General features: G+C 40.9%; 4 protein-coding genes, 1 long non-coding RNA gene and 1 other non-coding gene across 10 annotated transcripts; all 6 read left to right on the top strand.

Annotated features, from left to right (window-relative positions):
* Window positions 1-270: 270 nt before the first annotated feature.
* Window positions 271-4,487, top strand: LOC143325185 (uncharacterized). Its single transcript, XM_076738118.1, has 7 exons — window positions 271-381; window positions 1,251-1,445; window positions 1,519-1,611; window positions 2,091-2,147; window positions 2,401-2,598; window positions 3,099-3,221; window positions 3,927-4,487. Exons 2-7 carry the CDS (start codon window positions 1,269-1,271, stop codon window positions 3,990-3,992), a joined length of 714 nt encoding a protein of 237 aa, XP_076594233.1. The 5' UTR covers window positions 271-381; window positions 1,251-1,268; the 3' UTR covers window positions 3,993-4,487.
* A 661-nt stretch (window positions 4,488-5,148) lies between these two features.
* LOC143324832 (uncharacterized) lies at window positions 5,149-7,220 on the top strand. Of its 2 annotated transcripts, none has more exons than XR_013077488.1 (5): window positions 5,149-5,213; window positions 5,991-6,051; window positions 6,138-6,211; window positions 6,654-6,856; window positions 7,008-7,220. It is a non-coding gene; the product is annotated as an uncharacterized LOC143324832 (long non-coding RNA). The 2 variants fall into 2 exon arrangements; XR_013077489.1 differs by having other exon boundaries at window positions 6,639-6,856.
* Window positions 6,788-6,912, top strand: LOC143325323 (small nucleolar RNA SNORA17). The gene has a single exon (XR_013077524.1). It is a non-coding gene; the product is annotated as a small nucleolar RNA SNORA17 (small nucleolar RNA).
* A 1,042-nt stretch (window positions 7,221-8,262) lies between the features above and the next one.
* LOC143325184 (uncharacterized) lies at window positions 8,263-12,691 on the top strand. 2 transcript variants are annotated; one of them, XM_076738116.1, is made up of 7 exons: window positions 8,263-8,360; window positions 9,136-9,330; window positions 9,907-10,026; window positions 10,580-10,636; window positions 10,865-11,062; window positions 11,779-11,892; window positions 12,162-12,691. In XM_076738116.1, exons 2-7 carry the CDS (start codon window positions 9,154-9,156, stop codon window positions 12,225-12,227), a joined length of 732 nt encoding a protein of 243 aa, XP_076594231.1. In that variant the 5' UTR covers window positions 8,263-8,360; window positions 9,136-9,153; the 3' UTR covers window positions 12,228-12,691. The 2 variants fall into 2 exon arrangements, with proteins under 2 accessions (XP_076594231.1, XP_076594230.1); XM_076738115.1 differs by having other exon boundaries at window positions 8,315-8,496.
* Window positions 12,692-14,585: 1,894 nt separating this feature from the next.
* On the top strand, window positions 14,586-16,582 carry LOC143324207 (uncharacterized). Its single transcript, XM_076736506.1, has 6 exons — window positions 14,586-14,732; window positions 14,836-14,946; window positions 15,147-15,203; window positions 15,323-15,493; window positions 16,088-16,201; window positions 16,472-16,582. Exons 1-6 carry the CDS (start codon window positions 14,586-14,588, stop codon window positions 16,538-16,540), a joined length of 669 nt encoding a protein of 222 aa, XP_076592621.1. The 3' UTR covers window positions 16,541-16,582.
* Window positions 16,583-17,905: 1,323 nt separating this feature from the next.
* Window positions 17,906-22,574, top strand: LOC143324001 (uncharacterized). 3 transcript variants are annotated; one of them, XM_076736157.1, is made up of 8 exons: window positions 17,917-17,972; window positions 18,620-18,681; window positions 19,616-19,880; window positions 19,973-20,083; window positions 20,215-20,271; window positions 20,467-20,637; window positions 21,508-21,624; window positions 21,869-22,512. In XM_076736157.1, exons 3-8 carry the CDS (start codon window positions 19,710-19,712, stop codon window positions 21,938-21,940), a joined length of 699 nt encoding a protein of 232 aa, XP_076592272.1. In that variant the 5' UTR covers window positions 17,917-17,972; window positions 18,620-18,681; window positions 19,616-19,709; the 3' UTR covers window positions 21,941-22,512. The 3 variants fall into 3 exon arrangements, with proteins under 3 accessions (XP_076592274.1, XP_076592273.1, XP_076592272.1); XM_076736159.1 differs by lacking the exon at window positions 18,620-18,681 and having other exon boundaries at window positions 17,906-17,972; window positions 21,872-22,574; XM_076736158.1 differs by lacking the exon at window positions 18,620-18,681 and having other exon boundaries at window positions 17,906-17,972; window positions 21,869-22,511.

Below are 22,574 nucleotides of genomic sequence, written 5' to 3'. Positions count from 1 at the left end.
TTCTCCGACTGGACTAATTTCCTGGCACTGTGGCAAAGTCCTGGAAACTACATTTAGAAAATGGTGCAGTGAGATAAAATATAACTGAACTGTGAAAAACGTGAAAGCTGTTTCTTTGTCTTTGGCTGAAAGAGTAGCATTTAATAAAAATCAAAGCAGCTTATTCACGCTTATCTTTGTGTTCGGCTGAATGATCGACATAGGGTTAACTTTCTCTCATGCTTCCAGATGTAGGGAGGTACTTCCTGGAAGAGGTTGGCAGAGTTCCTCCTCTTTTCCTTGTCCAAACAAACTGAGAAACAAGCCAGCCTGCCATTAGCCAGGCTTTGACGAGTGGAGTACAAGCGTCTAGCTTTTTTTTTACTCTTAAGACACAAACAGGCAAGTCTTTACTCTGTGTTTGATTCATAGAACATGTGTAAAGTAGTTTATTTAAGCCTGATCACATTCAGCCAGTTTTAAATATATATGGTCCTCCGCTGGAAGTGAATGCATCCATGTTTAAGCCATTCAGTGCTGATCAAGGTTGTGAATGGATGAGTGTTTCAAGTTAGAACTCTCTGGAGGTCAGATAAACATCTTGCCAGCTTGTCAGGAGAGAAAAAGTGACGTCCGATTAAAATCAAAACAAGCCATGTAAAATCCAAGATGGCGTGTGAGGACAACAGCGCTGCTCAGAGGCAACGCTCTCAGGTTCAAGTTCTTTATTGTCATCTGACTTTAGAAAGCTCACTCCCGGATTGATCAAGATATTTGAGCTCAAAAGCCAATCAAATACACCCTCCCTTCAGTGCCGCTTCAGAGGCTGAATAAAGTATTTTTATACAACGTTGGTCAGGTAATGTCTCTGATGATATTCATGTTTCATTTCTATCATGGTGTGAAATGAGCTCTGTTCCTCATGGATGTGGGAAAGAGAGATACAGAAAGTCGCTGATTGACTGGAATAATGTTGTGCGGCTCGCTCTAAGTTTGCAAACTTGGCAGTGAGCTTACTAGTAAGTGGAATTGGCTACAAAAGCCGCCATTTCACACCGCCGTGGCTGTGCAGCTGCAAAGGGGAGAAAGATGATGTGAAGCAGTGGGTTGGTGCAAATAGCAAACAAACCAGTGTTGTAGAAAAAGGCGTGTAGTTGATTTGCAGTCGCCTTTTAAATGGCGGCCAACAGGAAATGCCAGCAACTGAGTTTAAGGTTAGTTTGATCCAACCTCATTCAGCAGATTTAAAGGTCCTCTGTTCTCTCTTTCAGTCCACAGCAGCAGCCAGGATGCCTGTGACCATGGCCAAAGCTGAGGGGGTCACTGTGTTGACTTTGACCTCTGACCCCCACAGTCCTTGTCCTCCACTGTGTCAAATCCTCAAAGGCCTTTGCTGCAGCCCTGTGTGCTGCTCTGTGTCCCAGCACCTGAGGAGGGTCCAGAAAACGTCTCAGTCTCTGCTGGGGGTGAGTTACAGCCTGATCACAGGGCTGCGCTCCAGTTTAAGCGGTTGTTCATGCTGTGTTTCCTCCTCCACAGGCTCTGCACATTGTCGTTGGGATGCTCAACATCGGCCTCGGAGCGATTCCCTACGATGGCGACAACCTGTCTCCTTTTTGGCTGGGAGGGATGGTGAGCGAGCTTTTTTTTTTAATGATATTTTTAAGTGACAACAAATACAGCTTCATCTGGGCTGTTCGGCTGTTGCGGCTAATCACAGCTTGTCTGTTCACAAAAAGAATCACGGGGTGTGGTTCAGTTTACTATTTTTCCATTTCACTTTAACCAACTTGTGGTATCATCTGATGTGGCTGAATCTGAGTGGAAAAGATCCTTTACTGTCTGTGTTAGGGGTTTCAAACTCACTGAAGGGGCCATCTTCAAATATAAAAATGAATGTGCATGTCAGATACGTAGAGGCAGAGGGTGAACAGGTTAGACCCAGCGACTGTTTGGGAGGGAACAAATTTACATTTTAAGGTTACCAAGTTTCCCTCCTGCTGCTCAAAATACACAGATACTAGTCTGAGATACTAGAAAATACTATTACTAGAAAATATTTGTGTGGATGAATGGGCATTGAAAGATTTTGTTTGTTGTCTTTTCTCTAGTTTATCTTATTTGGCATCGTGAGCATCTTGTCTGAGAAGTACCCCAGTCCATGTCTGGTGAGTAGTTCAGATTTACAATATCCTCTTTGTGCATTTTTCATTTTATTGTCATCTTATTCTCCTTTTGGTTCAAGACATAAAAATGGAGAATTTTGCTTCGGCTGTTTCCACTGTAGAGATACAAACCAATGATTGTAAACGGGCGAGATCATCTGTGACTCTTTAATTCCATCAGTGCACTGTATGCTGTTCACTGCCTGCTGTGGGTTTGTGTTTGGTTGTGCTTAAACTGACGTGTCTTGTATTTTAGGTCTTCCTCAATGTGTTTCTGAATCTGGCAGGAGTTGGTTTCGCCATAGCAGCCATCATACTCTACAGCATTGATATAGCACTCATGAATTTGTGGTGGATGTGTGATGATGATGATTACCGTTCACCTTACAATACACCATCTCCTCGAGAGGACGTTGTGATGGAGAAATGTTTGGAGGGCAAAGCAATTATTCTGGTAGGTGTGGAAAATGTCATCTCAGCAGTCCAAATACAAGCTGAATAACTGATGTCTCGTCAGGGACATTAAAGCTGTGCTCTCACAGTGACAATATGATAATCAGAACAATTAGGATTTTAACAAATGACCTCTGATATGCAAAGTCATCCATCAGAAATGCATCCAAGCTGTCAAAGGGTGTCACCCTGAAAACTACGGTACCATCTGGTAACAGCTGTCAGAATGAAACATGCTTATGTTTGAGCGGCAACAAAGCTGAAATTCCTCCTCAAGTCACAGAATCTGATGGGTCATAAATATGGTGTAACACATGTCATCTCACAATTATGAGATAGTAAGTCATAATTACGAGGTAGAGAAGTCAGGAATGTGAGATAATATCGTCATTTTTCTTTTCCTTTGGTGAATGAATGTGCTTGCATAGTCTCAGTCTGACATAAAAATCAAAAGGAAATTTGAAGGCATTTTAAAGTTGACAGTTTTTTTTGTCCTATCAGATGCTGAAGAGAGGCATCATTGCTATACTGATTATCCTCTCAGTCCTGGAGCTCTGCGTCGTCATCAGCTCTGCCGTGTTGGGGATCAAAGCTTTGAAGAGCAGTGAGAAGAAGGAAAACAAGGTAGAGTCTACAAACTCATGTCTGACTAGAACCAGCTGTTTGCTCAGAAAACATTTTTTCCTTCATGTCGCTGCAAATATTGTTGTTATGAACCTCTGGTCATAATCTCAGTTGTAATCTTTCAGATGCTACATTTGAAGGCTCATCGTTTCCTTAGTTTCATGTCAGTCAGAACAGGAAGACAGTGCATTATTTTCTATCGGAGCTGATTTGCGCCATTTACAGGCAAGTTAAATTAAGGATAGGATTACAAGCAGGGGTGCACATAACTGGTACACGTGTGACAAAAATCAGAAATGCATAACATCCGCTTATGTCTCTCAGCCCTGATGCTGAGCTAATGGGAGGTTCATTCAGGGACTGGGTGCTGCATCTTCATCATCTACTCTACAGGAAGCTGAAGCAGAGAACCATGAGAGAGACACAGAGGAGGACAGCGAGAAAGATTGTGTTTATTAAGACTGCACTCTGTATGGATGAGTACCAAACCCCACCCCCAGGTACTCACCTGAGTACCTGACTAAAAACATTATGTGCGCCCCTGATTAAAGGAATAGTTGTACGTTATGGGAAAGAAGTGCGGGTTGGCTCACTGTTTCTCACATATTTTCATGTACGAATATGAGAATATGTGCTATTCTTAACAGTCTGAGTATGTCTGCACCTTTTATCGGGCTTCACTGATATTATTTTTCTCTCTTTTAGAGCATTGATGACCCAGAACAATACAAAAAACTGCTGGAGGAAGTCACCACTAATCCTACAGTCTGAATGAAAACCTCTGCTCTGTGCTGTCTGTTACTATAATCCTGTGCCTTTATGCCATTGACTGTCTGTACTGTAACGTCAGTGATTTACCCAAATTCAGATGGTACAATCTCTGTCAGTCTTTTCCTAAAAGGGTTACTTGCACTTAATATCTTAGAGTATTTTTGGTAATATTCTGCACGATATTATACATGCTGCTGTTTGTTTCATTCTCTGTTGATGTTTTTTTTCTTTTCTTTTCTTTTTTTTTTCCACAATTGTTGTCATTTATTATGTTTTGAAAGGTAAAAGGAAAGTTCATACATGTGTGATGTTGATGGGCTAATGTGTTTTTTCTATATTAAAATTAAGCAGTTGTGCTCTTACAAACAGGAATGATCACATTAAAGCTGATGTGTGAGGTGAAGACGATGACTATGATTTGTAAATCATTACATTACTCTTTTTCTAATGCTGTCTCTGGCTGAAATGAAAGTTAAATAAAATGACTGAAGCCAGTCTGCTCAGTCATGTCAATCCAGCTGATGTGAACATCAAACGCAAATTTCATCTTTAGTGTGGCCTTATGCTTTCTTGTTTCTACAGGCAGACACATTAACTTCGCTAAAACCAACCTACTCGATACTGTTTGTTCGCGAAGCATATGAAGCTTGGCCGCTCTCAGGTTCCGTAGTTGAACAGGCAGACCTGGCTCGACCTCATGAACGGGGGCTCCCGAAAAGCTTGGTATTTCACCCGGATGGGCGTGGCTAAGAATGAGCTAGTTTTATATCTAAAGCCTGGAAAGATGAACTAGTTCTGATTAATAATCGTATACATGAGATCTTTTATTTGATTAATGTCAAATATGAAGGTATACAAATATATTAGTCATGTGTTCCTATAATTTGTGCACGTGGTCTCACAGGTATGTGTAGTCTGCTTTGTAAACCTCTTCAGGCTTGAGGTAGTATGTTATTATGAGAATACAGACCCCCCCAGCTGAGTAGATTTAATGTTGTTGGACATAATTTAGTCTGTCTTCTTGTCTTGTATATTTTAGCTCTATTTAATTGTGCATGTTTTCCAGTATAAAGTTATGATAGTCGATTTTGAGAATGTATTAGAATTCGAGTGCGTAGGTGTGCGTGTGACGCAGAACGTAAGACTCCGCCCCTGGGTAACATACCTGGTTTTTATCGAGTCCCCGCACGTCGGTCGGAAAACTGCGACGAGGATAGTCTGGTGAGTGAGTTTGTGACTGTATACATAATAAATAACTTCATATCTATTGTATTTTAATACATGGCGTCAGATATTGCTAATTAAACACAAACGAACGTATTTTATAATGAAATAATAGCGTAAATTTAGAAACTGAATGCGACATCTTGGCATATTTAGCATATTTTCACATATTTATTGTGTAACGAGAGCAATAATTCATGTTAATATTTGTCACAGTCGAGGTTTACTTCAACACAAATGCTCATACCGAGTGTTGTTTCTCATATTTGGTGAATACCTTCCTGCTTTGGGTGACCTGCCTTACACTTGTTCAGCAACAGGCTATTTTAAGTTTTCTGCTGCCTCAAGTTCACGTTCAGGGAGGCGTCGCAGTTCTCGCGTTTATTACAGGCTCAGTCATACCCACCAGACCTGCTGGCGGTGCATTTGACAGTCCTGTGGAAAAATCTTAAAAAGATAAATGTCAGCTGCATGTAATCATTACTTACATGACGATAACAGTTTGTTTAGATTATTTTTCTAGCTGATTGTTATTCATTGCAACTGTGTGGTCTAAATGGTTTTCCATGAATTGATGCAAACGCTGCGACAAAGTGATTCATAAAAGAAGTGACAGGAAGTTGAATAGGTCATGGAAGATAAAAATCTAGGGAGAGTGCTGTGTTAAATACTTACATTAACATCTCCAAATACAGCTGTTATAGCCACAGTGTGACATTAAGGTTTTTTTTATAATAATAATAATAATCCCTTAAATTAATTTCTCACTCACAGATGTGGCCTTCAGCACGGTTTCGTGGGTTAGGGTTAATGGACCGATGGACCATCATCTTTGGTATGTCAGAATATTCTAGTGGTATGATTTTGGTTGGAATACTTGCCCTCTCTGTCCTCTGATGTCTTGCTCTTGTTCATGCACAGTGAGAAGATGCGTGGCTTTGCCCTCCTGAGAACAGCTGGTCTCAGACGTTGAGATGACAGCGTTTCAGAGCATGGTAACTGGTCTTGTTGAAATTGTGCTCTGTAACTGGACACACCAGAGTTAACATTGCCCCTTGAGACACAACTCTGACTGCAGTGTCTCTGTTGTGCAGTGAGTGGGCAAACAGTAAGTAACTGGCTCACGATAGCTCAATTGCCACGGTGCAGTGGCCTTTGGGTATGGAACCGGGCCAGATACTTAGACTCAGCTTACCCCAAGGTTGATGTATTCCCATGAACTGGCAGTCAGTGGTCATTCATGTGATCAGCCCTCAGTCGTAGAAATCTTCAGAATCTTCAAAAAAATGTTATTATTCTGATAATGAAGTTGTGCAGTACGTCCGTATTTGAAGCAAATGAGAGACATTAGGAGGCACAGGAAGTAGGACAAAAATGCAGTTAATTGAGTTTAACTGTTTTGATTCTGTCCTACTAATGAAGGTCTGTGTCACATAGAGGTCCAGGGGTTCGCCTTTGATGGACCAGGTGAACCTGTGGAGCAGCGGCATAGTTTCCCGGGAAGGTGAGGATCCAAGCCGACCTGATACCTGCAGACTATTTGCTCCTGTGTTTCCTTCGCTCTCGTTCAACATGCCCCTTGAGGCGTTGCAGTCTGACATTGTGTCAAGCCTGTGTCATAAGGCGGCAGAAAATAAAAGGTCAGCATTCTCATCGGTGTTCAAAACCTCCAACAGTGGGGATTTGGACTGATGTAGTTTACCAACAGATCCCTTTATTTAGAGCTGGTAAAAGATTCAGTGTTGGATTAGGGGGTTAACGTAACATCTTAACTCTGATTTGCCTTCACAGTGTAGTACCCCAGGCTCAGGGCAAGACATTTGAGGCCATCTGCAGACACGTATGCCTTGACGACATGGTGGAAAGTGAGCAGTTTACAGCCGAACACCTTGAAACAAGGGCTTCAAGACATGCCTAAAAATATAAAGGCATGTCTCAGGACAGCAGTATACACCTTTATGATATTTGATTGACCAAAGTATTTAAATAAAAGGCCAAATGTGACTGAGTGTGTTTTATTTAACTACCCACTGCATCTTAATCACAAGAAACCTCATTAAAAACACTTCTGTTGCATAGCTAATGCTGTTTTCTTACAGTTAATCATTTCAATATGTATATTTTTTACATGTTACCTGTTGCGTATATTTTGATGTTGAGCTGTGCCTACATTAATTTCTGCATTGAAGTTATCAGGCATATTACTTTGCTGCAATAGCTGAGATCCAAAGACATGAAATGTCCTTTATTTTTTGGACAAGAGTAGACAAGAGATTGTTCAGCAGTCATTGTTACGTTTCCCTCATGAAAAAATGTTATTGAGGGATCTAATGAGCTTCTGTAGAGCTCCAAAATGAACTTTATTCTGTTTGTAATTATCACCAGATGTGTGAACAATTAATGATTTTCATATTTCATGTAACCGCCGCAGCCGTTTCTCTTCACCAGGTAGCAGATGTACTTAGCCAGGCCTCAGTACATCTGTTACCTGACCAGTACTTCATGCAACATGTTTGTTATGTATGTTCCTGAACTGCTACCAAAGAGAACCCATCTATCGAAGCCATTCGGTGCTCAACAAGTGTGTTAATGGATTAATATTTCAAGTTAGCATTCACCGGAGGGTAGATGAACTTCTTGGCAACTTCTCAGGAGAGGTGAAATGTGTGTCAGGATGGGTTTAAAACACAAAAACTGGACTCAAGTCCCGATAAAATGCGGTTGATTTCTATTGAAATCAATACGGCCCATATAAAAATCCAAGACGACGCTTAATTTCTTCCTCGTTCATACTGATTGAATGGAGCGCTGCTGAGAAGCATTGCGCTCAGTGCTGCCACTCGTGGCTGGAAGATAGACTACCACAATACTTACGGAGGATCATATTAAACTATTGACAAAAAAAAAATCCTATTATCTCTTTTCAGGGTTACGTTAACGTCTTCTCTGTCACTCTTTTTAATGTCAAGAATCAGCTTTAACGCTGATGCAATATAGCTTCCGACCACCGGCGGCAGCACCGAGCACAGTGCTGTAAGAGTGAGCAGCACTCGAGCAAGTAGATCCCCAGCAGCTTCAGGACAAGCCTATTCCACGACAGAGCCTCAGAGACCGCAAACACACCGCAGACAGACCCTTCAACCGGTGAGAGACGAAGACACTGTATGTTGTCGTTGTTGGCAGTTTATATGCCGTGGGTGACGTTGGTTTAAAACACATCCTACGGTCCATCGGAATAAGTTGTCTTTCTGCTACTTCACAGTAACTTTTTTCCTCTCTGGTAAGTCGCGAAGATCATACTTCATTATTTCGTATGAATGCTTCAAACGGCTGCTGTTACACAATGGTCCAATGCGAACAGTACCGTATATTTTAGGTTGAGATAAACTGTTTTCTTCAGTCAGCTACTTTTTCCTGATTCCAGTGAACTTAATTCGATGAAAACAATCTTTTTTGGGCTGTGCGTGACGTTACGATTTACCAGAAGTGGCGTTGAACAGATGTGCGTAGAAAAAAACAACAGTGGACCTCAGTGGGCCTATTTGTTGACGCGGAGAGGAGGCGGAGGCAAAGTTCGGTGACACTGAGCTTCTTTATCAAAGGTCCAAGGCTGAAAAATGTGAAATTATTTCATGTTAAAATTGCGAAGAAACACATACGACCTGCATAATGCTCGCGGATCGTGTCATAACAATAGCATACATAACAACAGCAGTTACACCTTTTGACTGACTGAAGCGGAGTAATCGTGAAAACAGGCTTGACTCCAGCATGACTTGCACCCTGCAGTCAGTGTGTCCGCTCAGTTGCCAGTTTGTTAGGGACACCTATTTAAAACCAATGCAGTCTAGATCAGCAGTCATCCACTGAATCCTGATTCAGCTGATTTAAAGTTCATGTACTGTCTCGTCTCTCTCAGTCCACAGCAGCAGGCAGGATGTCTGTGACCATGGCCAGGACAGGTGGGGTCACTGTGCTCACTTTGAACACTGACCCCCAAAGCGCTTGTCCTCCACTGTGTCAAATCCTCACTGGCCTTTGCTACAGCCCTGTGTGCTGCTCCGTGTCCCAGCACCTGAGGAGCGTCCAGAAAAGTTCTCAGTCAGTCCTGGGGGTGAGAAACAACCTCATACTTATTGTTTTAAGTTGCTCTGTTAACTTTTGATCATTTCACTGCAACAGTCAAAATACATGGGGCGCATACAACACATGCGCTGAAGTATGCAGCACAGCCCGTCCATTAGGGCTGCAACTGAGGATTATTTTCACTGTCGATGAATCTGTTGATTATTTTTTCCATTAATCTGTTCGTTATTGGGTCTATAAAACATCCGAAAACAGTGGAAAATGTCCATCAGTGTTTCCCAGAGTCTGAGTTGGCCCTCATATGCCTTGTTTTGCCCACAACCCAAAGATATTCAGTTTACTGCCATAGAGGCTTCCAAACCCTGCAAACCACCTGCATTATCACTTGGCAGAACTGTATGCACACACTGAAGCTGGCACGCAACGCGGCTCTCTACCTGCATTCAGGCGATGTTCTGTTTATAAACACCATGAAACTATGAGCTAGTGGTCCAGTGACAGTTTGCTGTGCACCACAGGGTGGCTCTCCAGAACCGTTTCACCTGGTTTCTGCAGTGATACTGTACAGCTGTTTTTCGTTAACACTGTGTTTCCTCCTCCACAGGCTCTGCATATTATGGTCGGGTTGCTCAACATCGGCCTCGGAGCGATCCTCACCAACGGTGGTGGCGCCTCTTCGTGGGAAATGGATAGTTCCTTATATCCATTTTGGTTCGGAGGATTGGTAAGAAAGCTGGTGTTGTGTTTGTATTTTTGATGTTCTTTTTCCTGACAAAATGGACATCTGTTTACTCCTGAGTCTCTCCCAAAGCTGGAGTGAAGACAGTTACAGCTTGATCAGGGCTGTTGAGTTTATGCCAGTGAGATCCACTGAGCAGCTTCTCTCTTTCGGGACATTCTGAGCTCACTTTGAAGTGTGAAATTATGAAATCCATAAAAAGCAACTCTACAATTTCCCGCCTGTTTTCACGCTGCTGGTTTGCTGCTGTACCATGAGTTTCAGACCTGCGTATGATGCCGTCTAACACGTGTCTGGAAATCATCTTGTTACCGTTACCTTTTCGATCCAATGAAAACTTTTCTATTAGCTTTTGCGAAAATTCAATTTGCCAAATTCAGTGTCGTTATGAAGTTCCCAAAAGCCTCATTGTGTTTTGCCTGAAGCTGGTAGCCTGACTAGAGAGTGATTTAAAACGATCCTGTCATGTAGGGGTTTAATAATTGTGACGTGGATGTATCAGAGATGTATACGATTTTGTTTGTTGTCTTTTCTCTAGTTCATCTGTTTTGGCATCGCAAGCATCTTGTCTGAGAAGTACCCCAGTCCCTGTCTGGTGAGTAGTTCAGCTCTATAACATCCTCATGTCATTTTTCTATCATCTTATTATTTTATCGTAAGACAATTAAAATGGAGAATTTTGTACTTCTTACATGTAACGTCACGTAAACCTCAGCAGTATACACACCCACAGTATCTCCCTCAGGAGTGCTCCGTATGCTGTTTACCACCCGCGGTGGGTTTGTGTCTGGTTGTGTTTAACCTGACGTGTCATTTATTTCAGGTCATCCTCAACGTGTTTCTGAATCTGGCAGGAGTTGCTTTTGCCATTGCAGCCATCGTACTCTACTGCATCAATATAGTAAGCATGTCGCTGTGGTGGATGTGTCATGGCGATTACTGGGACTACGATAGGCCAACTCCGTCTCCTCACGAGGACATCATAATGGAGAAATGCATGCAGGGCGAAGCAATTGTTTTGGTAAGTGTGGAAAATGTCATCTCGACATTCAAAACACAAGCTGATCATTGCATTGGTTTTCCCTCTTATGGACAGAGTGCACAGAAATTCAAATGGTTCGAATGTGTGTATTCTAACGTCATTTGTGGCCTAATACCAACACTGGGCCTCTGATCTGCTCTGTTCATTCAGCAGCAGCTAAACCAGAATGAGATCTGTCAGAAATACAAAACCATCCATCTCTCAAAATGTGTCACCTGAAATACTATGGTACCATCAGGTCACAGCTGTCCAAATAAATTTTCTTTCATTTCCAGTGGCAATATAACTGAAATCCACACTCAGGTCACAGAATCAGGGGGGTCGTGGATGTGGTGTAACACGTGCCATCTCATAATAAGGGCTGCTGTGGCTCAGGAATGGGGCGTCTGTCCACCTATCAGAAGCTCGGTGGTTCAGTCTGGTCTCTGCATATCATGTCGAAGTGTGTGCTTGTGTTGTAAAAGCGCTTTGAGCAGTCATCAGGCTAGAAAGGTGCCGTAGACATACAGTCCATTTAGCATAATTATTAGATCTTTCCATAAAAATGGGATATAAAAGTTATAATTACAAGATAATCTGCCTCCTTCATAATTAGTTGCATGTCGAAATAAAAGTCAGAATCAGAATCACACAAAGAAAACTCAAATTTGAAGGTCATTTTAAAGGTAACACACCGTTTCTTCGTGTCCCACCAGATGCTTGCACAAAGCATCAATGCTGTGCTGATCGTCCTGTCGGTCCTGGAGCTCTGCGTCACCATCAGCGCTGCCGTGTTGGGGATCAAAGCTCTGAAGAGCAGCGAGAAGAAGGTAGAGTCTGCAAACTCACGTCTGACTGTAGAACCCGAATGCTGACTGAACACAAACGCTGCGCTTTTTCCTTCGCCTCACTTTGCGTTGGAGTGTTTCTGATGTCGTAATCTCACTTACAACTTTTCGGGAAAGAAGTGCTGGTTGGCTAGCTGCTAAGCTAATCACCTGCTGGCTGTAGCTTCATATTCAGTGTACAGACATGAGAGTCAGATTGATTTTCGTTGTATGAAATTGTGTGTTTTATTGATGCCCTTTTTCTCTTTCAGAGCATTGATGACCCAGAACAATACAAAAGACTGCTGGAGGAAGTCACCACTAACCCAACGGTCTAAACTAAAGTCTCTGCTTCGTGCTGTCTGTTACTATAATCCTGTGCACTCACACGACTGACTGTCTGGACTGTTACGTCAGTGATTTACTCAAATTCAGATGGTACTATCTGTCAGTCTTTTCCTACAAGGGTAGCTTAAAAATGTTTGCACTTAATATTTTAGAGTATTTCTGGCTATATTCTGCACTATCTTATAAATGCTGCTGTCCGTTTCATTTTTTGTATTGTTCTCATTTATTATGCTTTTCTATCCAGCAATGTGCCCAACAGTCAGTATGTTTGTTGGTAAAAGGGAAGTTCATGCGTGTGTGTGACACTGATGGACTGATGGGTGTTTTCTTTTTTAATTATATTAATATTAAGCCAGTGTGAAGACGATGACTATCATTAGTGAATCATTATATTCATCTTTTTCTAAATGCTGTTTCTGGCTAAAATGAAAGTTCAATAAAATGATTGAAGGCAGTCGTGTCGGTCCAGCTGATGTGAACATCCTGTTTTTTACTCTTATTCATTGTGTGTGTGTGTGTGTGTGTGTGTGCTGTGATTACTGAGTCACTGCAGTGACCTAAAGTTTGACAAAGAAGTGGAAATAACAGCACATTTACTCAAATTCTGAAGTACAGGTTTGAAGCACTTGTACTTCACTTGAGTATTTTTTTTACATGCTACTCAAAAGTATCCCCCTTCTATCAAGTTAATTTAGTCTGCAATTGAGTCCTTAAGTTTTATTTTCCTCTAAAATCAGCAAAGCTCTTGTTTAAAGTCAACTTTCATCTTTAGAGCAGCCTTGTTCTTTAATATTTAAGTTAAAACAGGTTTAAGTATTTTTTCCGCACAAAAGGTTTAAGGACTGAAATGTCTCTATAAGATTGAGGTTATTGAAGATGAAATGGCTGAAAACTTAAAGTAGTTAAGTGCAACAAAACCCCTGACCTGATGTTCTGATGTTGGTGGACCCGCCAGCACTGCCAGGAACACTGTCAGCCTTCAGTGAGTGAAAACACAGCATGGAGGCCACGATTAAAGGGCTATGAGAATATTATTAATGGTTTATTAATAGATTATGAGATCATAATATGACCTGCCAAGAATCTCGTATCTTTCTTTGTGAAGACACACATGTTCAGAAAGCACCAGGGGAAGCGTGTGACTTTGTGTTTTTGAATTGGTCCACTTCAATGAAACTCATGTCAGGTTGAAAGTAGAGAAAAAGGTTGTGAATATAAAAAGAAAACACAGGGTTAACCAGAGAATCTGAAGCATCTTTATAAGGACCAAATGCCAAGTTACCTCTGACTGCAGCCGAAGATGTGAGGAAGACAGTGTACACAGTGATGTCTGGCTAACTTGTGCTTTTCCACTGCTCTCTATTACCTCAAATGCAGTTTCGTCTCACTGCTTCTTCCGTCAACACTGATTACTTGCTTTTTGTGGAAATGAGGCTTTTATTCTGAAAAAAATGGGCCGGACTTAAAGGAAGTAAGATTTTTTATTGCTGCCAGATGAGCAGAGGCTGCTGGCAGAGGAAGCAGACTGTACAACTACAGCATCAAACCATCTGCAGGTGAGTCCTCCTGTGTTCTGATGTGACCTCTGAACTGGAATTTATGGACGTTTTTAATGGGAAAGTTTGCTAATTTTGAGTTTTGTGATATTTTTTCTGTGGTCTCTCAGAGATAGGTGCGTTTTTGGTGCGTGAGGAAGAGCTTTAGATGAAAGAAAATACTTATAAACAACACAGAAAATGCAGCATTTTCAAAGTTCACCCTCAAAAGAAAACAAGACAACAACCGTCGTAATGGCAGAACTTTGTGTGTTATATGTCTTTGCCGGGGTCCAATCAATTGTGCTCAATTTTAATGTCAGAGAAGTACACTGTGTGACTGTGTGACAAATACTTAAAGACTAAACTACAGAGAAAACAAGCAATACTTTTACATGAGCTGCTAAAACCTCTGCTGCATATTTTAGAGTTAATAAATAAAGAACTTCAAGTGAGGGACAATAAGAGTAATCTGATAGAAAACCACGGCCGTAATACATCTGCATATTTGGATTCGATAGGGTTGTTGGTCGATACCACTGACTCTGTTTACTTTTCCCCGTGCTGGAAGTTTAACACATTCATACACTGATCCATTGTCCTGTACGAACACCCACTCCTCACACACACACACACACACACACACACACACACACACCTGCAAAACAAAATGAGTGACTTTAGAGCTTTAACTTCAAGTCAAAATTGGCACTATTCAAGAGGACAGACTTGATCAGAAGGAGATGTTCCCATCGCTCTTACTAACTAAATTTTGTGTTTTTATGTTTCAGGTGTGCGTGCAGGACTGCGAAGATGGCCGTCAAACACCAGAGAGCGACAGCTGGCACTGAAATCACGTTCCCGCCGCTGTCTCAAATCCTGAAGGCTCTTTGCGAGGCTCCAGAGAGCTGCTCGGCGTACCAGGGGCCGATGCAGACGAGTGTCACCACTGCTCTCGGGGTGAGAGGGATTAAAATAAATGAATGCACATGAAGCTGTTAACTGCTGGTCTTAAGATGTTCAGTGTGAGACTCTCAGTCTGATCGTTTTCAGTCTTTTTCAGACCATTCAGATCATGGTGGGCCTGTTCAACATTGGTCTTGGTCCAGGTCGAACAAGCACAAGTCCCGGGGATTTGACCAGTCTGGGAGCTGCTTACTGGCTGGGCGCTGTGGTAAAATGATATTATTGTCTTTATAGTACCATGAGAGCACTGCAATGTCTCTTTGTTTAATACCTGCGTTATGTTACATTACGATATTGTTGATGGACAGAAGAGAGCAAAAGCAATTCCTGCTAATGCTGCAGGTAAACAAATAGGAAAGTTTCTGCTTGATTGTCACTGACATGAGCCGTCTGCTGACCTCTCATCAGTTCATTGTGACTGGAATCATGTCCATTTTGGCCGGACAGTTCCCTTCCAGCTGCTTGGTAAGTGGAGTGCACCAAACTCCATTAACAAATAAAAGGAAATAAGCCCCGTACTGTACACATGATACTGTGTCTTCTTAGTGAGACATCTTTTTAATGGAAGGGGTCTTTCCTCTCAGATGGGCTTCACTGTGTTTATGAACATCGCTGGAGCCATCTTTGCCATTACTGGCATCGTGCTGTATGCCATAGACCTGGCCAATGCCTCTCTCCTCTGGCTGTGCGACCGCCGCAGGAACAATGCTGATCGTCATCGTGACAGCTGCAGAAACGTGGCGCTCCTTGCCGAGGTGAGCAAACAAAGCACACGCACACAGCTGTGGATGAAGTATTCAGAGCGTTTCCTTCAGTAAAAGCATCAATGTCTCACTGCAAAACAACTTTATTACTAATGAAGTCATGAATTGAAAATGTTACTTTTCAGTAAAAGTATGTTAGTGTAATCAGGGAAATGAACTTAAAGTACTAAAAGTAAGAGTGCTCAATGCAGAGAAATACATCGTGTGGTTTGTAAAAATTCAGAAAGTGATAATGAATGTTGTCATGATTACTCAGAGCCCAAAATGACACCTTAGAATCATTTTGAACTGAAACGATTATCAAAATCGTTGTTCATCAATTTTCTGCCATTTGACTAATCAATTAATTAACTACTTATTTGGATGGATATGGATATGGATTTGTCTATACTTTTGTGTTATTTCAATTGATAAAAAAGATTCAGAAGTTGTGTTTTGGATGCAGAAATCTTAATTTGTAAAATAACTAAAGCTGTCAAATAATTCTAAAGGAGTAAAAAGTGCAGTATTTCTCTCTGAAATGCACATCATAAAAATATTTTTTGATAATTTTTTAAAAAATTATTTTGATTTCTCATCCGTCAGAGTTTGTTGACGTCCATGGACACGACGCTGATCGCCATGGCTGTTCTTCAGCTCTGTGTCAACATTAGGTTTACTATTCTGGGCATCAGGGCTTTGACCAGTGAGATGAAAAAGGTATGAACCAAGAAGACAACGCACACACGTCCTCAGGAATCAGGGGACAGCTCGGGTGGTGGGGTGGTATTTTCAGACAGGGGAGGGAAAACATTAGAAGTATGAGAAGTGAGCAGTAGCAGAAATACTTGTTGAAGGGGGATAAAAGTAACAGCAGTTTAATTTCTGGTGCAGTATTTAATATCTGCCACGTTAAATTCAGTTAAATTGAATTCTGCTCTTCATCCTGTGTTTTGCTTTACTAAAGTGAACTTTTTTCTGTTGAACCAGGGAGACAAAGACGTTGACGATCAGCAGCCACGGCTGAAGGAAGTCCCTCTAACCACTAATGCTGCTTAAAGTCCTTTCGGCTGAACTCAAGGATGCATGAATAAGCTGCACATCACTGTAATACTTGTGCTTTTACATACTGTACACTCGCTGAAAGTGATCAAAATGGCTTCATATCAAGGACACGTGTTTCTTTCTTTCTTTTTTTTTTTTTTTTTTTGCCAATCTGTAAATGTTTTATTTTATCTGCTTGTGAATTATTTTTAAAAGTAAAATTACTCCAATAAAAATGTGTAAAATTGATTTTTCAGTTGCAGTTTTCCTAAGATGAAATTCCTTTCAGGTCAGTTTTAACATTTAACCTCAAAGATAAAAGCAGATAAAACCAAAACCAGCACAGATGCTACAGATGCTGATTTCCAGTTAAACTTATCACAGCTGATGTGCAGACATTTTCAGCAAATCTGCACCATATTTACAATAGATTAAAAAGAAACATGATTGCAAATATGCAGAGATAAAACGAAAAGAGAAAGAGATAAAAAGATTACAAATCATAGCATAGAATAAAACAGCCAGATTCAGTCATATAATGGTAGGAATGCAAAATGTCAATATAGAAAGTGTCCTAAACTCTCACAATTCAAACAAATAAGCAATGAGGCGCAAAAGAAAACATCCAGAGAATGGCTTCAGTACCGGAGCAACACAAGAAAAGTGGATAAACCACAGTGACAGTGGAAAATGTCCAAGCTGATCCCGTTTAAAACGGAGCCGCACAGCATCACACTGATCATTAAGACCTCTGAGAGACGATGTCTGCAAGGTGAAGCACCTGAACGCCTCACGCCTCTTCACTAACAGGTCCTGGTCTTGTTCTGCAATATCCTGCTTTTGAGGTACTGAGACCCTGGTCGGGTCATCTTTGCACACTGTCTTCATCCTCCCTGTATTTATGCATTTCAGTTGTGAGACTCTATGAAATCTTGTAAAAGATCATTTTTTCTTATTTTTTCTTATTTCTACTATCATTAGATTAAATGTGGCTATTTTGTATTCTGGTGGGTTACTTGATCTCATCGCATGTCAGAGTGAACCGCACACTATCTGTTTACTTATTTACTTTTGAAGTGTTCATGTGTGCTTTGAGTGTTGTTTTCAGTGTCTTATGCTCTGTTTGAGGATTCCCAGCTTGTGCTTGTACCCCAGTATCTGAGGGAAGTATTATGCTAACTGATACTTTTGATACTGAACAAGGATGTGAGTAAAAGTAAGTAAAATTTAGATTACAGATCTGTTACATTAAAGTAAAGGATCTACTTGCCTCTTCTGCCACTGCTATTTGTTTTTAGTTCAAAATTAATTTTAAGAGACATATATGCATAACACTTTTATTTTGAAGAAATAAAACAGGCAACCGGAAGTGCAAAAATTATTGTTGCTGCCTGAGCTCATCATACAGCAGACTGTCGCAGTTTCGGGAAATCTTAAGACGGAGCAGGTGAGTTCTCTGCCCACAAACACACAATTCATAAGAACTTTAACTTCACAAAGACACAGTCTGATTATTGATCTCTGAACTGGCTGATAGGATTATTGACACGGTCTGAAAGAGAGAGCTGAGTTATGAAGGAGTGACGATATCAACTTTATTTAATTATTTCCCCATGTTTAACAGTTTGCATGTGTGTTTTACTGTCTCTCTCTCTCTCTCTCTGTGTGTTTGGTTAATTTAAAACCCTTTTTGCTGATTTTTGTGAAAGTTGTTGTCACGCACATCCTGTTTTACCATCAGAGTGTGAAATGACGAATCAGGAAAGCGCAGCAATTTCTGGGAAACTGATCTTCCTCCTTCCAAATGACAAAACCTGTTCGGGAGCCTGAAACCTGAATCGCTCTAATTTTGGACACAGTGATCAATGTCAAGCTCGCGGTGTTGAGAGAACACCTTATCACAGGTGTCAAATACCTCAAATAAGAGCTGTTGATAGAACCGTGAATGTTCACCGCTTTTCATTTCCACACATCGTAATCACAGCCCAGGACTTTTCTGGCTTTTTGGCTGAGAAAATGATCATGACAATCAATTATTATTGCTGATTCATTTTCTCTGAATCAACTCATTGATTGTTTAATCAAGTGTTGCAGCTCAGCCATATTCGTAAAGCCCCACAGGACATTCAGAAAGCTGCACATCTGCACGAGCAGCGGTTTGTTCAGGGACTGTTGAATGTTGACGCCAGACTGTTGCTCGTTTAGTTTCATGTTGTTGTAGTTTCGTGTCTCTCTGTGCTCACTTTGTGTCTCTTTTTAGTCGTTTTCTGTCTCTTTGTGTTCATCTTTTTACTTATGTTGTGTCAGGGTTTGTGGTCATTTTGCGTCACTTCATAGACTCTGGTTGTTTTATGCCTCTTGTAGTTACTTTGTGTCACTTTGTTGTCATTTTGTTTTTCTTTTGTGTTGTTTTGTGTGTCTTTGTGCTTGTGTTGCATCTCTTTTTGGTCATTTTGCATCACGTTTTACATGTTTTGTGTCTCTTTGTAGTTGATTTATGATCGTTTTGGGTTTTGCTTTGAGTTTGGTCGTTTTGCAACTTTTTTTTTTTTTTTGATGTTTAATGTCTCTTTGTAGTTGTTTTGTACCTGTTTGTGCTCATTTTTTGTTTCTTTTGAGTTTTTTTTTTTTTTTTTTTTGTCTTAGTGGTTGTTTTGCGCCTCTTTGTGGTTCCTGTCAGCTTCTAACAGTGCTTGGAGGGGTCCAGTCCACCCAGCCACCCCTCAGACCCAACCTCAGGGTTGTTAATAGGTTTTGTTAATACTAGAAACTAAAGCACTTCATACTCAATTGAAAACATGACGTTTTATTACTATTATTATTATTATTATTATTTTATTTGTTTTATTGTTGACATCTGTATTATACCTGTATATTACATACTTGTCAGAGATTCAGTTCCAGTGAAGTACTTTGCCCTTTCTGTACAAGACAATACAGAGTAGATAACATACTTACACTAAGCATGCACAGAATGAGTTCTGTCCTAGTATATAGTTTTAGTTCAGTTTCTAGTTTTCATTTTTTATGTTTTTTTATTACTTTTATTCTTTCTCTCTTTGAGTGTCCTTATGTTGTTTTGTTATTTAGGTGTGATTTGGCTGCTGTAACACTGGAATTTCCCAGTGGGATTAATAAAGAACCATATCCATCCATCCATCCATCCGTCCATCCATCAGGAGAGATGTCCATCACTGTGGTCAAAAACAAGGGGCTGACTGTGGTCACTGTGGCGTCTGACAGTCAGAGCATGTTACCGCCGCTGTGCCAGATCCTCAAGAGTCTTTGCTACAGTCCGGTGTGCTGCTCGGTGTACGAGGGGCTCCTGCAGACCAATGTGGTTTCAGCTCTGGGGGTGAGAGAAATTCATCCAGTCATAGTAGCATCAGGATGTTAAGTTGCTCAAGTGTTAGCCAATGAAATTCATTTGTTTTCAACCTTTCACAGACGATACAGATCATGGTGGGCCTGTTCAACATTGGACTTGGGCCCGGCCGAATAAGCTTTCATCCTGAAGATTTTGCTCATTTGGGAGTTGCTTACTGGCTGGGTGGTGTGGTAAATAATGCTGTTTTGTCAATTATCTTCAACTAGATTTTTGTCTTCTTAAAGAAAAAAATCAAATACAATTGAAAAAGTTTTACCAATTTTAATGGGTTTGGCTGAGCTGCCTGCTGTCCTCTCTTCAGTTCATCGCAGTTGGACTCGTGTCAATTTTGGCCGGCCGGTTTCCGTCTCTTTGCTTGGTAAATAAATACTTTTTTCTTCACTAGAAACATCTGCAGGTCAGACTTTGGGCATCCCTGTGTTTAATGATGGCATTGATGTTAATGTATTTTTTGATTACATAAAAGGCCTTAAGACTAAAATCGGGTGAAATGTGCGAAACTGTCAACTGTGGCTGAGCGCTGTTAAAAGAATAACAGAGTATGTCCTCTCAGGTGGGCTTCACTGTGTTTATGAACATAATCGGGGCCATCTTCTCCGTCATTGGCATCGTGATGTACGCCATAGACCTGGCCGACGGCTCTGTCATGAACATATGTGACTGGAGCAGAATGAAGGGTCGCAGTTATGATGATAACTGCAGATATGTGGCGCACGATTACCAGGTGAGCATGCTTTGAAAGGATGAAGCTGCTATTATGCTACAACTTTCTCAGTACTACTCAGTACTTTCCCTCTTCTCCACTCTTTAGAAACATTTTTAAAAGGCAGTTTCTAAAAGCTGGGCTCTGTAGATGGGAGCTAATGTTACTCGAGGAGTTAATAGGGGATTAGTTGGGCTCTATTTTCAGCATATTATCCACATTTGGTTCTCTGGAAGTGAGTATTTACTGCAGCCACATATCAACAGAGTGGCTTATTGGTGTGTTTTTAATATTTCATGGACAACATGCAGCTCTACAGCACAGAGGAATAAGATTAAAGGTTTAGTGTGTAAGATTTCGGTGTTTCTATTGACAGAAATGGAATGACATATTTGTGAGTATGTTTCCTTTCGTGTATAATCTCTTGAAAATAAGAATTGTGTTTCCATTCACTTAGAAAGAGCCCTTTGTATCTACAGAGAGCCTGTTCCCTAGAGTCCGCCATGTTGCACCACTGTGTTTCTACAGTAGCCCAGAACGGACAAACCAAACTCTAGAGAGCGCCTTTGGCTTTTTGGGAATATTTAGCAGCTGCAACAACCTGCAACTTCAAGTCCTACACACTGGACCTTTAAGGATACCAGGCTTTGGATACACAGATCAATTAGCTGTTTGAATCTTTAAATGGGATTTATTGATAATAACAAAAATATACATTTTTTTTCCAGCCTTGACCTAAAAATACAGTCATACATCACATAGAACATAGAAGCCACTTAAAAGTGACTGAAATCGTTGTTGATTTGCTTCCATTTTGAAGTGAAGTTCAGTTTAAATCCTCTTTGAATTAAAAGGAACGTGGTCTTTCCTCATGCTTCTCGTCCTTTTCAGCGTCTGCTGACGGGCATGGACATCACGATGATCGTCCTGGCTGCTCTCCTGCTGTGCGTCTGCATTAGCCTCGCGGTTCTCGGCATCAAGGCTGTGCACAACAGGAGGAGGGTCAAGGTATGACACAAGACAAACACACCAGATCACAGTTCAAGCAAATGAGTTCTTTAAAGTACTTGTAGTAGTACAAGTGGACCGCCAACATCTGCAGCATTGGAGGTAGTGCTGATGGTAGATGTTGGAGGAGGTGTACAGGAGTGTAACAGCTGGATTACGGTTTGTTGTGATGCTAATTAAACACAATTGTTCAACATACTGTAAGATTCACAACTTCATGAAACTTGACTTTGTTCTCCGTCAGCAGGGCAGTGGAGATGTTGAGAATTACCAGCCGGTGTTGACCGAAGACCTCCTAACCAGTCCTGGTGCTTAAAATGGATTCATCCAAACACAAACCTGTGCCACTAAGAACGCGTCTTTGTAATCTTTGTAATCATTTTTCCTACAACCTTTATTCGAAAAAGGAGAGACGCTGTGTTTGAAACGTGTTACAGCATCAGATTCAGAATAAGCAGATATTTACAAAAATCAGTGAAGCTGCTGAGGTCAAACTAAATATGTTGTCTTCTCCATTGAGTTTATCTCAGAGAGGATTAGCAAATTGTCACTGTTTATTTGCACACAGCGTCCCAGCTATTTGGAATCAGGGTTGTACATCTATCAGCTGAACATTATCGAAACTGCTTTTGTCATAAACACGCTGCAGCTTTATACTGGAGGAAAATCAGTCCTGGCACACTGTGATCAAAATGTTCTTAATTTTTTTTCTGTCTGCTTGTGAATGATGTTTCAAAGTATATTTGCTCGAATAAAGAGAGGAAAAAATGGTACAGCTGTACAAAAACAGTGTTTTTGAGTTTCTTTTACAAGAATGAAAGTCCATTCACTTCAGCGGGGAGGCTGAAAGATGTTCAGTTTACTTTCATATAGAAAGAAGGAAATCCTTTCTTCTTAGATGCAGAGACGGAAATGTTGACACTTTTTCTTTAATAAATGACTTAAAGATG

This window comes from Chaetodon auriga, chromosome 8 (assembly GCF_051107435.1).
Source record: "Chaetodon auriga isolate fChaAug3 chromosome 8, fChaAug3.hap1, whole genome shotgun sequence".
Lineage (NCBI taxonomy): Eukaryota > Metazoa > Chordata > Actinopteri > Chaetodontiformes > Chaetodontidae > Chaetodon > Chaetodon auriga.
This window is presented reverse-complemented; position numbering and strand designations above follow the sequence as displayed.

Bases quoted from the DNA above. Each gene is read 5' to 3' on its own strand.
- LOC143325185 (XM_076738118.1), top strand. From the start codon at position 1,269: ATGCCTGTGACCATGGCCAAAGCTGAGGGGGTCACTGTGTTGACTTTG. The intron at 1,446-1,518 runs GTGAGTTACAGC...CCTCCTCCACAG, and splicing joins CGTCTCAGTCTCTGCTGGGG to GCTCTGCACATTGTCGTTGG. The intron at 2,148-2,400 runs GTGAGTAGTTCA...CTTGTATTTTAG, and splicing joins AGTACCCCAGTCCATGTCTG to GTCTTCCTCAATGTGTTTCT.
- LOC143324001 (XM_076736157.1), top strand. From the start codon at position 19,710: ATGTCCATCACTGTGGTCAAAAACAAGGGGCTGACTGTGGTCACTGTG. The intron at 20,272-20,466 runs GTAAATAAATAC...ATGTCCTCTCAG, and splicing joins GGTTTCCGTCTCTTTGCTTG to GTGGGCTTCACTGTGTTTAT. The intron at 21,625-21,868 runs GTATGACACAAG...GTTCTCCGTCAG, and splicing joins ACAACAGGAGGAGGGTCAAG to CAGGGCAGTGGAGATGTTGA.
- LOC143325184 (XM_076738116.1), top strand. From the start codon at position 9,154: ATGTCTGTGACCATGGCCAGGACAGGTGGGGTCACTGTGCTCACTTTG. The intron at 10,637-10,864 runs GTGAGTAGTTCA...CATTTATTTCAG, and splicing joins AGTACCCCAGTCCCTGTCTG to GTCATCCTCAACGTGTTTCT. The intron at 11,893-12,161 runs GTAGAGTCTGCA...TTTCTCTTTCAG, and splicing joins TGAAGAGCAGCGAGAAGAAG to AGCATTGATGACCCAGAACA.
- LOC143324207 (XM_076736506.1), top strand. From the start codon at position 14,586: ATGGCCGTCAAACACCAGAGAGCGACAGCTGGCACTGAAATCACGTTC. The intron at 15,494-16,087 runs GTGAGCAAACAA...CTCATCCGTCAG, and splicing joins ACGTGGCGCTCCTTGCCGAG to AGTTTGTTGACGTCCATGGA. The intron at 16,202-16,471 runs GTATGAACCAAG...CTGTTGAACCAG, and splicing joins TGACCAGTGAGATGAAAAAG to GGAGACAAAGACGTTGACGA.